Raw genomic sequence first — 11,413 nt, forward strand, 5'->3', positions numbered from 1 at the left:
GTTTTGTACTTTGGTGATCGTACATCATTGTTAGCTGTTGTCCAGAGGGCTCTAGTTAAGCTAACGTTAACTTCTGGAGCTTAGCTTCATTAATTTATCTGTAATCGCAGAGATAACAAAGGTTGGCAAACGTTATGCTGAATGATTCAATGTAAATACTGTAGCACCAAACTAACGCAGAGACACTCTTGGTAAAGATGGTAAAAAGGCACAAGGATTTTTTCCTACTCTGAATGTAATATGATGCCAGAGTGCATTATAAAGCATCAAAATATTGCTTGTTTACAGACCCTTTTACTGTTAATAAATAGTATGACATTTTTTGGTGGGCAGGGCTTCGCTGCAGGCAAAACAATTCTCCACAGGCATTAGCTAGCACTAACTAGTGAGTTCTGTCGGTTTGTTTTAGACAATGGAGGAAGATGATACGAGTGGTGCATTCAGAAATGCTCATTCTGAGTGCTGGAGCACACTCTGGCACAAACTGGACCGTTCATAAATTCAGTGCTGTTTGAATGTGCCGTGTGGTTTGCCAGCATTGAGCATTTTTGATGATCACCTCCGTCCAGTCCTTTCGTCTCATCACATTTAACTATTGTTGCTGTCGTTTTTGTTGACAGGCACTGATGGCTGGTATGCAATAAAATGTAAGTTTTCAGCCATGACTCCTTCTATCCTGGCTCCCAATTACACAACAAAATGACATTTTAAGACTCCGTCGTAGCCTACAGCCCTGTGGTGGCGAATCGTGTTGTGCCTCCAGCTAATAAAATTACGTCATTGTGACATCGGCTCAAAAAGGGTCCATTTAAAATTTAAAAAAGTGCCAGGGGAGGATCCCCAGAGCCCCTAACAGAGGTCCAGGCTAAGCCCCCAGCGTCAAAGCCTTGAAACGCCCCTGCACACACCTGACCTGTGTGAGGCTGCTGCGACTGGAACTACCTTTTGGCAAAGATAAGTGAGGACAGCAAATGTTAAAATGTTGAAAACAGACAATTCATTATTATATACACTGATAAAAAATGTATAGTTTGTCTATTAATGGGGCCTTATCATTTTGCAAAAGTGGTCCCCAGGCAAAACAGGTTGAGTATCCCTGGTCTAGTGTGTAGGACTGTGGTCATCAATTAGAGTTGTTCAAGGGCCAGAATTCTTCCAAGAAGACACTGTAAGGGCTGGACTTTCAAATGATATATTTACATGGGTGCCTGATTATGCTTTAAAACGGGGGAGCGAACTTGGAAGGATACATGATTGGTGTGGGTCTGGGGGGGTGCTGAAGGGGGGTTCTTCTCACTCCAGTTAGTAAAGGCTCTCTCTAGCTCCCTGTACTCCAGAGCAGGACTCAGACCGGTATTTAAAGTCTGTTGTGTACAGTGTAAACAGGAATGGAGACAGAAAAGTCACCTGTGGAGCCTTAGTGCTGCTTACAATTGTCCCAGAGACACATTTATCCAGCCTGATGAACTGTGGTAGTCATGTCAGTTAGTCTGAGATCCAGGCAGTAAGGAAGGGATCTACCCCAATCTCCTCAAGTTTGTCTCTGAGTGTGTGGGGTCGGATGGTGTTGAATGTGCTTGAAAAATTGAACAACATGATCCTCACATAACCACCTGACTCATGCAGGTGAGAGTAAGCCCAGTGGAGCATGTAAAGTACTGCGTCATCCACTCCAATATGTTCCTAGTGAGCAAACTGTAGGGGGTCTCCAGCATGTTCAGCCTGTGGCCTCAGATGACAGAGAAGCAGCCACTCCAATGTCTTCATAATATATAATGTTAGAGCCACCAGTCTGGAGTCATTCATTCCCAATCATTATTATTATGATGTTCAGATATGAAAAATACTTAATAATGTTACTATTCTAATTCATTGTACCCCAGGATATCTTGCAAAAGTCCCCCAAAGCACTTCTTTAAAAAAGCAACTGTATACTTCTACTTCAGAGAAAAACATTGTATTTAGCTTTATTTATTAAACTCCCCAGCATTATATAAGATTTAAAAGCTCCACTTTAAACAGACTTTAAGTACATTTAAGAACATTGTACTAATAATAGCTCTAAAACTCTAACTAAACTAACTAAAACTTTACTAAAACTGAAAGTAAAACACAGTGGTCTGTAGGAGTCTAAATAAGTCACCACTGAACATTTGACCTTTTGTAAATGAAGACACTTTGGTGCTGTGTAAGGAGAAACTCTGCTCTGTTTTTCTGATTCTCTCACTGGGCTGTTAGTCTTTCTGATTGATTGATCAGCTCTGTGATCAGCAATCTGGGTGGTCCAAAAATGTGTGTGTGTGTGTTTAATTTGGCCTACTTGTTTTCAGCTTCACTTATCTAAGCCACACCGCCTAACCAAATATGGGTTGATCAACCACCCAAACCTGACCCAGGTGTGACCCAACCTGCAGACCACAAACTTTATGCATATCTGTAGCACAATTGTGAGAGTTAAGGACACACTGCGGTGTGTAAGCTATGTGTGTGTGTGCGCATGTGTGTGTGAGAGAGAAAGAGTAAGACAGAGAGGGGAAGAAGGTGGAACGTGAATTAATGCACAGTGTTTACTTACTCAGGACCCTGCTTTGTCATTTTTTGACAGTTGATATTTTGTTATTTTTTGTAGTAGCCTAAGCTTAAGCCTAACCGAGCCCAGCACATTATTAGTGCTAAAATAAGCTGATAGATGGATTATTATGTCTTAATTACCCTGAGGTCAAAGGCACATTTAAACATGGTAAATCATTCCTGATCAAATTATTTCCATCTCATTTATTTTGGGGGTTGATTTAAAATTGGAAGATAGTTGATAAGAAAAATACTAGATATCCTAAATTCTGTAATGTTTTTTTTTTGCCATCCTCACACTTTCTGAATTAATTAATATTCTTTAAGATGGAAAGCTTTGGCAGGCAAGATGTGGCCCACAGGTCACCAGTTGACAATAACTGGTGTAGAATTTAGTGGCGTCTAGCAGCAAGTTTGTTGATTGCAACCAACTGAGACTTCCCCCATATACCAGGCATTTAGGGAAACAATGGTGGCTGACGCAAAAACTTGAAAACACAAATGGCCCTACTTAGAGCCAGTGTTTTGCTGCGTTTACACTAGCAGCAATGCAGCAACAGGCTACAAGTAGTTCAAGTATGTCACCAGCTTCAATGGAAGCTGGTGACATGAAGCCACAACTGATGCCCAGCACTTTTTGTTGCAGACAGGCGAGGTGCGCTACAAATCAAAGATGAGCTGACCTCAACTTTAGCACTCAAATGACGCGGTGAAATGTCTTATATGTTTTGTGTTTCTAGCTAATGTTACTGAGTTGTACTATTTTCTACCAAAACTAGCGAGTGTACTATATGGGTTCTATTAAACATGGGAAACCCACTAAAGCTACTAGACTCCTTTCCCATTGCCAATAGACAAGAGCCGTTTACATGGCTTTGCAGCAGATGAGCATGCGTTTCTGTTTTTTTACTGGTGTGTCACGTTCAACATCATGGGCAGGCTGGAAAACAGGTTATTAAACAGTAGAAAGCCGCATGGAGGCCTGTGAAAATGTTACGGTCATTACTTATTTAGTCTATATATATATATATATATATATATATATATTTATCTATTTCAAACCGGTGTTGACTTATTTGGAACAATGTTTGAGCACTGCTTGGGTGGACACAGACAGTAATTTGTGGTGGTGCGTCATTGCATCTCGCCTCTAAAAGGTGCTAAAATTAGCGCATTGTATTTCCATCACTACTGATCGAAATTACTGTTGAGTCATTTGAACAAAGTGTAAATTCCCATACTATCTTTTCCCATTACATACCAAAGCTAGATGTTAGCGAGAGTTAGTGGGGTTTTTTTTGTACAGTGGGAACTGGGCTTAAAGGGATAGTGCACCCAAAAATGAAAATTCAGCCATTATCTACTAACCCATATGCTGATGGAGGATCAGGTGAAGTTTTAGAGTCCTCACAACACTTCCGGAGATAGCAACAAAACTCCACCTAATGGAGGCTTACGGCACCCCAGATTCAAACGTCCAAAAACACATAACTGAAACCACAGAATATCTCCATACTGCTCGTCTGTAGTAATCCAGGTGTCCTGAAGCCCCGACATAAAAAGTTATTTGGAAAAACGTCATTTGAACTCTGTTTGTAGCCTCATTGTAGCCTGCAGCTCTAACTGCCTCTCTGTGCACCGCCCTCACATTTCCCTTTAATCTAGTTTAGTTAGTTGAAGTCACGCTAGCTTTCTGTGTATATTGGTGCACACAGGGATGCAATGGGGCAGCAAAATGTGAAGTTAAAAATGGGCTCAGACATTGATAAAAAGCAGAGATATTTTTTGACCGAATATAAACTGTAGCTAATGTTTAGTTGAAGTGCTTTGTAGCATACACTTTCATAAGCGCTTAAACAACATTTCAGGAGTGACTCTGCGATAACTTAGCTGGTCACGCTTTTGCGTTGTTGATCATCATTTGGTTTGTCCGCTCTGGGCTACTGTATAAGCAACATGGAGACTCTTTGGGAGAGGACCAGGCACCCAGGAAGTGTGCCGGACTCTGAAGCCAAGTGGTCAAATTGTGTAACTACAATTTCCAAAAAGACCTTTTCTCATAGAAATACATGACGAAAGAGTCATCTGTAAACCGATACCTTTTTCTGAGTGTCACAAACCCTGCAAAAAGATTTGTTTCATTATCGGGAGTTGATCTATTTGGTTTGATAACATTTTAAAGGTCTAGAAGACCTGCACAATTAACCTAAACAATTTCATCCCCATTCAAGTTAGCAGATGGTGAAACTGGAAGTAGCTGGCCAGCAGAAGTTAGCCATTTGGTCAGAAAAGTCTCTATTGTCCATGCTTCATGGGCCCAATGATGTGGAAGATTCAGGTAATTTTACTTTCTGGAGGTTGAACTAAATTGGCTTCGCGCACCACTGATCAACTTTCATGGGAATGAACAACACCAACACCACCACTGTATCCAGTTCTCTTAACCCATCCATGAAGAAGACCAACTCCATATGTAGATATACACAGTTAATTCTAATGCAAGTTTTGAGTGATTGAACAATATTAAAAATTTTTTGCCAAAAGTTCTGAATTTCATATTCCATTTCTGTCAATGTATCCCCCTAAATTCTACACACTGGACGGCGGCAGTAGCTCAGTCCATAGGGACTTGGGTTGGGAACCGGAGGGTCGCCTGTTTCGAGTCCCCGTTCGCACCAAATATGGAGCGTGGGCTGGTGGCTGGAGAGGTGCCAGTTCACCTCCTGGGCACTGCCGGGGTGCCCTTGAGCAAGGCATCGAACCCCCCAACCGCTCGGGGCGTCTGACCAAGGCAGCCCCCTCACTCTGATATCTCTTCATTTTGTGCATGTATAGGTCCTGTTTGTGCATGTGTGTGTCTTTCGGACCTGTGTGTTAATGACAAAAAGAGTGAAAAAATTGAATTTCCCCTCAGGGGGATTAATAAAGTATATAAAAAAAAGTAAGATGGATACTGCTGACTGGCATTATTCAGCCAGTTTGCTGACTTTCTGAATCTAATCTCTACTTGTGCTACAGTTAAACTAGCCTATGTTTCAGCATTGTGTTCAGCCCACTGAGCTCCATCCTAACTATTCATCAAAGGACGGTCATCTCCACCTCATTTGAGGTATCAGTTTCTTTATCATGGGCAATCATATCCAGATCAATCTGTCAGGGGCTCCCAGGGTAAAAAATTTGAACAGAAGCCCACAGTGACCTCCTCATCTTTCTGTGAAATGTATATACAGAGACCCAGAAACAAAACCAGCACACTATGCTGAAATAACACAAACTGGTACCTGCTTAACCTATTGTCTTAAAACTATATTTTGACAAAGAAGCTCTCTAAAAGACAAAACCTGCTAATAACGCCAGACCCACCTTAGCTGGTAGGTGCAAATTCCCTTACAAATTTGCAGTCAAATGAACAAAACCAACTGACATGCACTGAATGCAGGGCATTTGATGCCCCTCAGGCTGCAGTGCACTTACCTGCTATAAACGGTTGGTAATCCAGGCATAATGGAAAGGGCATTTGTATATCTACAATACAGTGTGTGTTTTCATGCAGGAGAAACCAACATAAAAACAATGGGTTTCCACACTTTTAATCAGAATCTTTTAACAGCTGAGTCACCAAAAGCTAAAGCATGTGCTCTGTGTAACTTGTTGGATAAATTGTATAAGTTCAATTTGGATTTTGGATGAGTCCTGAAAATTCCGCTCTTGATTGCAATGAAAACCCAACAAGAACTCCAATTTTAAAGCTCTGGCTGGCATCTTCACCACTGAAAAGTTGGGTGAGGCTCATGGGTACTATAGCATTGCCTAAACTAACAGAAAAGGCATATGCTAGCAACAAAGGCTAAACAGATTTAACACTGTTTGCAGCAGGAAATATAAAATCAACTGCTTCTCCCACTTCATTCCACAGGTGTCTATGCTCGAGGAGGGTGCGTGCAGTCTCAACATATATGCAGGATATTTGGTTTTCTTACTAGAAATTCTGTTTAAGATATTTGCATAAGCAAAGGGTTTCAAATGCAAATAGAGACCTATCTTTTCAAAGTATGGGCTACATGTTTCTGAAGAGATTAATAGGAAACTAAAACATAAAAAAAAAAAAAAGAATTAGGTGGAAAATTTAAAAAATAAAATAAAAGCAGACTTTCTGGATCAAACTTAAGACTAAGGGGAGTAATGAAGTAAAGACAACAGCTGAAAAAAGTTCTAAATGATCATTTACAGTATGAACACAGACTCTCACACAGAATCACTCTGTGATTCTGAAGTGTTTTTTTATTGTAACCGAGTGTGTCACCACACACCCCGCTACAATAAAAAAAAAAGTGGATCTGATCTGATGAGACACGCTGCTCTGAAACAGCTGACCTGCTGCCTGTGCATGATACTGTTGTGTAATCTCTTGAAATATGTTCACCTCAAAACAAATGAGTGATGCTTTGACCTGCAGGATATCCCAATGTCTTTACTGTGGCAGTTCTCACAGCAATTCCCCTGAGACATACACCAATTGAAAGCAAAAGAATGACAGAAATTATCATGTCGTTATCATGTGGATAGTGGGGGAGGAGGGCAGGTGGACACTTAGCACTCCATCTCTGCTGTAATTGATTCATTTAGGAAACTTTTATATTTTATCTAAATCACGGTATTTTAAAAATCTCATTATTCAGCAGTGGACACATTGGAAAGTGTAAGTTACGAGATTTATGTCAATATTTATTTTCACACTGGTATGATTAAAAACTCCTGGAGACATTAGTCCAAATAAATGACATATTTATCTAAATCCTGCCGAGCTCCGCTGGCACAAGTTTCATTGACAAGGCCCTGTCTTCACCTTTATACTAGCTGAGGATACACACATGCATCCTTGGAATTTCTCTGAAAGAAGGACTCAGTCCTCGGCGAAATTCGTAAGGATCCTTGACATTGCAACAGACCTTCGGCAGCATCCTTGAAATTCGGCCGTTTGAGGATCCTTCCTTGACTTTGAGAAACATCCATAGTCTCTTTGTAGGAGATGGGTGGGTAATATAATATGCCTGCCGACTAAGCATAATGTGGATTTCTATCAGTTTGATTGAATGCATACAACAATATTATCATGTCATTTTCAACACTTTGTTTCTCTGGATTCCTCATCTGAAGTGTTATTGTCCCATCACAGTCATTGAGTGTATGTGTGGTAATGTTATAATGTCCTGGTCACATGGCATTTTGTGTTAACATACGAGTGCCACAAGATGGCAATAGCTACATTTGATGAACTGTATAGGAACTGTGAAGTCACTGGATTTTTCAAACGCTCCTGCAAATTTTTCACAGAAAATGCTTTGTTTGGTGATGAAGGGGCCTCCCTAGTGTAGTGGTAAGAGCACTCGTCCTCCATGCAGAAGGCCTAGGGTTCAAATCCTGCTGGGGTCGATGTCAACAAAGGCATGCAATTGCAAGAAGTTCCCTCCACCCAATGAAAAGGATAAGATTCAGGCTTCAGGATAAGACAGTAACTCTGGAGACAAGTCTGCGATGAGGGCACAGTTCAAGCTTTTTATAGACAGGAATTTTCAAATGTAAAAGCACATTCAGGTAATGAAAAAGGTCTGTCCACTGAAATGCTACAGGGCTTTAAATCTTAAACTGATACAGGGCAGTATTGCGTTTGTATTAACAGTATAATGTAACAAAATTTTTCCAGGGGCAAACTGCAAAATCCTACTAAAATATCCCCAAATATACTTTTTAAAGGAGCAATGTGTAAGACTTTGGGGGATTTAGTGGCACCTAGTGGTGAGGCTTGCAAATTGCCATAGGCTGAAACTTCTTCCAGTTAGAATTCCTTAAACGTTCATCATTCAGGAGGTTTTTACCAGGAGCCGAATTATTTACAGAGGTCTCTTCCTCTCCAAAACAAACATTTAAATTTGTAAAAACACTGAATATAGTGTAACGTTACAAATCTGTGTTTCTTCTATGCTGTTTGGCACGATGCAGACAGGTCGCTAGCCCAGCACCTGCTGATGTGTGCCCACCTTTTTTCTGCGGTAACGTAAGATCCAGAAGTCCAGGAGGTCTTTACTGTAAGCCGAATTATCCACAAAGGACTCTTCCTCTTCAAAACAAAAAAAATAGGTGTTTTAAAACAGTAAAAACACTGATTAAAGCAGTTTGACATTAAAAATCAGTGTTTTTTCTGATTCTCTCGTGGAGGGGCTGCTAACTATGGTGGCTGACGAGAAAACGCAAATGGCCCTATCTAAAGCCAGTGTTTGGTTTGTCCGATCTGGCCTACTGTAGAAACATGGCGGTGCAACATGGCGACTGAGGGTGAGGACCCGCTCCATATGTACATATAAAAGGCTCATTCTAAGGTAACAAAAACACAACAATTCTTATTTTCAGGTGATTATACACTAAAGAAAACACATTTATTATACTATATTCAATTTCTGCTAATATATCCCCCTAAATCCTACACACTGGATCTTAAAATCAGAGGGATTTAAGAATAGAGGTCTGCTTCAAATAAAGGCCTGGTACCTTCGGCAGCTGAGGTCAAACACTTTTATGCCTATTGATTTTGAAAGAGCACGACCAATGGGGAAACTCCAACACTCAACCAGCCAATAAGAAAACATCATCACTCACTCAGTCAGAGACAGACTTTAGAGTTTATAGGGCAGGCCCCACTTTGCTGCGGTCCACCAAAAAAATTGTTGTATCCATATTGAATCAGTGGATACCACAACATCTTTTTTCTTGGTTCTCAGTAAAAACTAAAAACAAGTCTTTTATTTGCTCCTTATAATACACATTGGCAGTAAAGCATAAATAATACAGTGCAAGTCCTGTCCTGAAGCAACATCCTATTCTTTTATAAAGTGTTGATCAGCAGGTGGGCTGCTCTTTGATGACTGCTCAGTGAGGATGTTAGTATAGCTCCCAGACAGCATTATGTATAACGTCCTCATGATCTCACCATCTCCAGTACTATTCTCCACAAACAGATCCACGCCTGTGTGAGGAAAAAAAAGGAATTAAGAAAAACAAAACATTTGCAGTCATGCATTTGCTTACTTCTTCTCTATCCCCCCCCCAATGTAGATCTGGTGTTATCCCAAGTTGTGTGATGTATGGTACAAATTTGCAAAAATTATATTTGACTTAAATCTAACAAACTTTAACTATCACACAGTGGGGATTTTAAGAGTAACTGTATGTATGTTGTCACTCACCCATGAGGGTTGCACTGGAGGCCGTCAGCACAGGGGCAGTGGTCGCGAGGTCCCTCTTGGTCCCAGGCCAGCATGTCCATCAGCAGGTTTGGGTGGCTCAGACAGGACTCCCCCTTCTCTGGTCTGGGATTACACACTGGAAACAACAGCTCTGGAGGAAGCACATTAGGGAAAAAATAATAAACTGTCTTTACTTGGTCTGTTCAGCCACAGTGGCCATTTTATCACTGCTAATGTTATTTTCTGTTACACACAAACCAAAAACATAAAGCCTGTATCAGATTCTCAGGCCCAATGTCACAGACTAGTCTCAGACAAGAGTATTTTTCCATGGATGTCTGCTTGAACATGTTTCATGTTTGTAGAATTTGGACAGATTCCATAAATCAGCGAGAAAGCAGCAAGTGAGGAATTTATTTATAAGAAACACCACAGATAATTACTTTAATCAAAAATTAGACAAGTTCTGTATGTATGTATGCTGTTTGGTCTGAGTGTGATTAATAGAAACTAGAATTACGACCACACAGTTGTATACCTCCACGAACCAGTCAAGTTGCACTTACAGTTAACATCCATGTCTGTGAAAACATGGATGCTTCATACATATCTTCCCCCTGACAGCACAGAAGATCTATACCATCAGCACAGTTTCAAGGTGGACACCCAAGATTAGTGTCACCAATTCAGTATCTGACCAAACCCCCCCCCCCCGTTCTATTCCTGAGATATGATGCTGAGTAATGGACAAAATATTATGCAGAATATTATGATGTCACAGTAAAGATGACCTTTGACCTGTTGAATATAAAATGTCATCACTTCATCATTTTATCCTTTCAGACATTTGTGTGAAATTTGACATAATTACAAAAAAAACTCCTAAGTTATGGCCAAAACATGTTGTGTGGAGTCACAGTGTTCTTGACCTTTGACCACCAAATCCTGATCAGTTTATACTTGAGTCCAAGTGGATGTTTGTGCCAAATTTACAGAGATTCCCTTAAGGCCCTCTCGAGATTTCACGTTGACAAAAATGAGACAGACATAATTTTACAGTGACCTTGACCTTTGACCAACAAGTTAAACTCACTTCATCATTAAGTTCAAGTGGACGTTTGTGCCAAATTTGAAGAAATTCCTTAAAGGTGTTCTTGAGAAATTGTATTCACAAGAATGAGACGGACACAAGGCCACAGTAACCTTGAGCCTTCACCACCAAAATCTAATCAATTCATTCTTGAGTCCAAGTGGACGTTTGTGCCAAATTGCCACCTTAGAATTAGGAGGTTCTATCTGTGTTCTGAGCGGTTTTGATATATTCAGCTTCAAAGTTTTGCATTCCAAATAGCAGATATGATATGAACCTTTTTGTTCCCTACAATGAAAGTCCCAAAATGCATTTAACTTAAAACAAAATTTCACACTAGAGAAGAATATATGAATAACTTAATTTTGACAAAAATGGCAGATAGATATGGGGTGCCGTTTGTAAAGTGGCTCACGCTGAAAATAACATCAACATTTTGCCACATTTAGCTTCAAACAATGTTTAAAAAAGTGTTGTGAATTTTTTTAATGTCACCTTTTACACATTTACA

At 40.3% G+C, this 11,413-nt stretch overlaps 1 protein-coding gene across 1 annotated transcript in view; it reads right to left on the reverse strand.

Annotated features, from left to right (window-relative positions):
• Positions 1–7,581: 7,581 nt before the first annotated feature.
• The window catches only part of dkk3b (dickkopf WNT signaling pathway inhibitor 3b), an 18,360-nt gene continuing 14,528 nt past the window's right edge, over positions 7,582–11,413 (reverse strand). Inside the window, exons 6-7 of the mRNA XM_050072293.1 lie at positions 9,813–9,963; positions 7,582–9,592 (exon numbers count right to left, since the gene is read on the reverse strand). Coding sequence (XP_049928250.1) covers positions 9,568–9,592; positions 9,813–9,963 — 176 coding nt within the window. The 3' untranslated portion in view covers positions 7,582–9,567. The remainder of the gene's footprint in view (positions 9,593–9,812; positions 9,964–11,413) is intronic.

This window comes from Epinephelus moara, chromosome 20 (assembly GCF_006386435.1).
Source record: "Epinephelus moara isolate mb chromosome 20, YSFRI_EMoa_1.0, whole genome shotgun sequence".
Lineage (NCBI taxonomy): Eukaryota > Metazoa > Chordata > Actinopteri > Perciformes > Serranidae > Epinephelus > Epinephelus moara.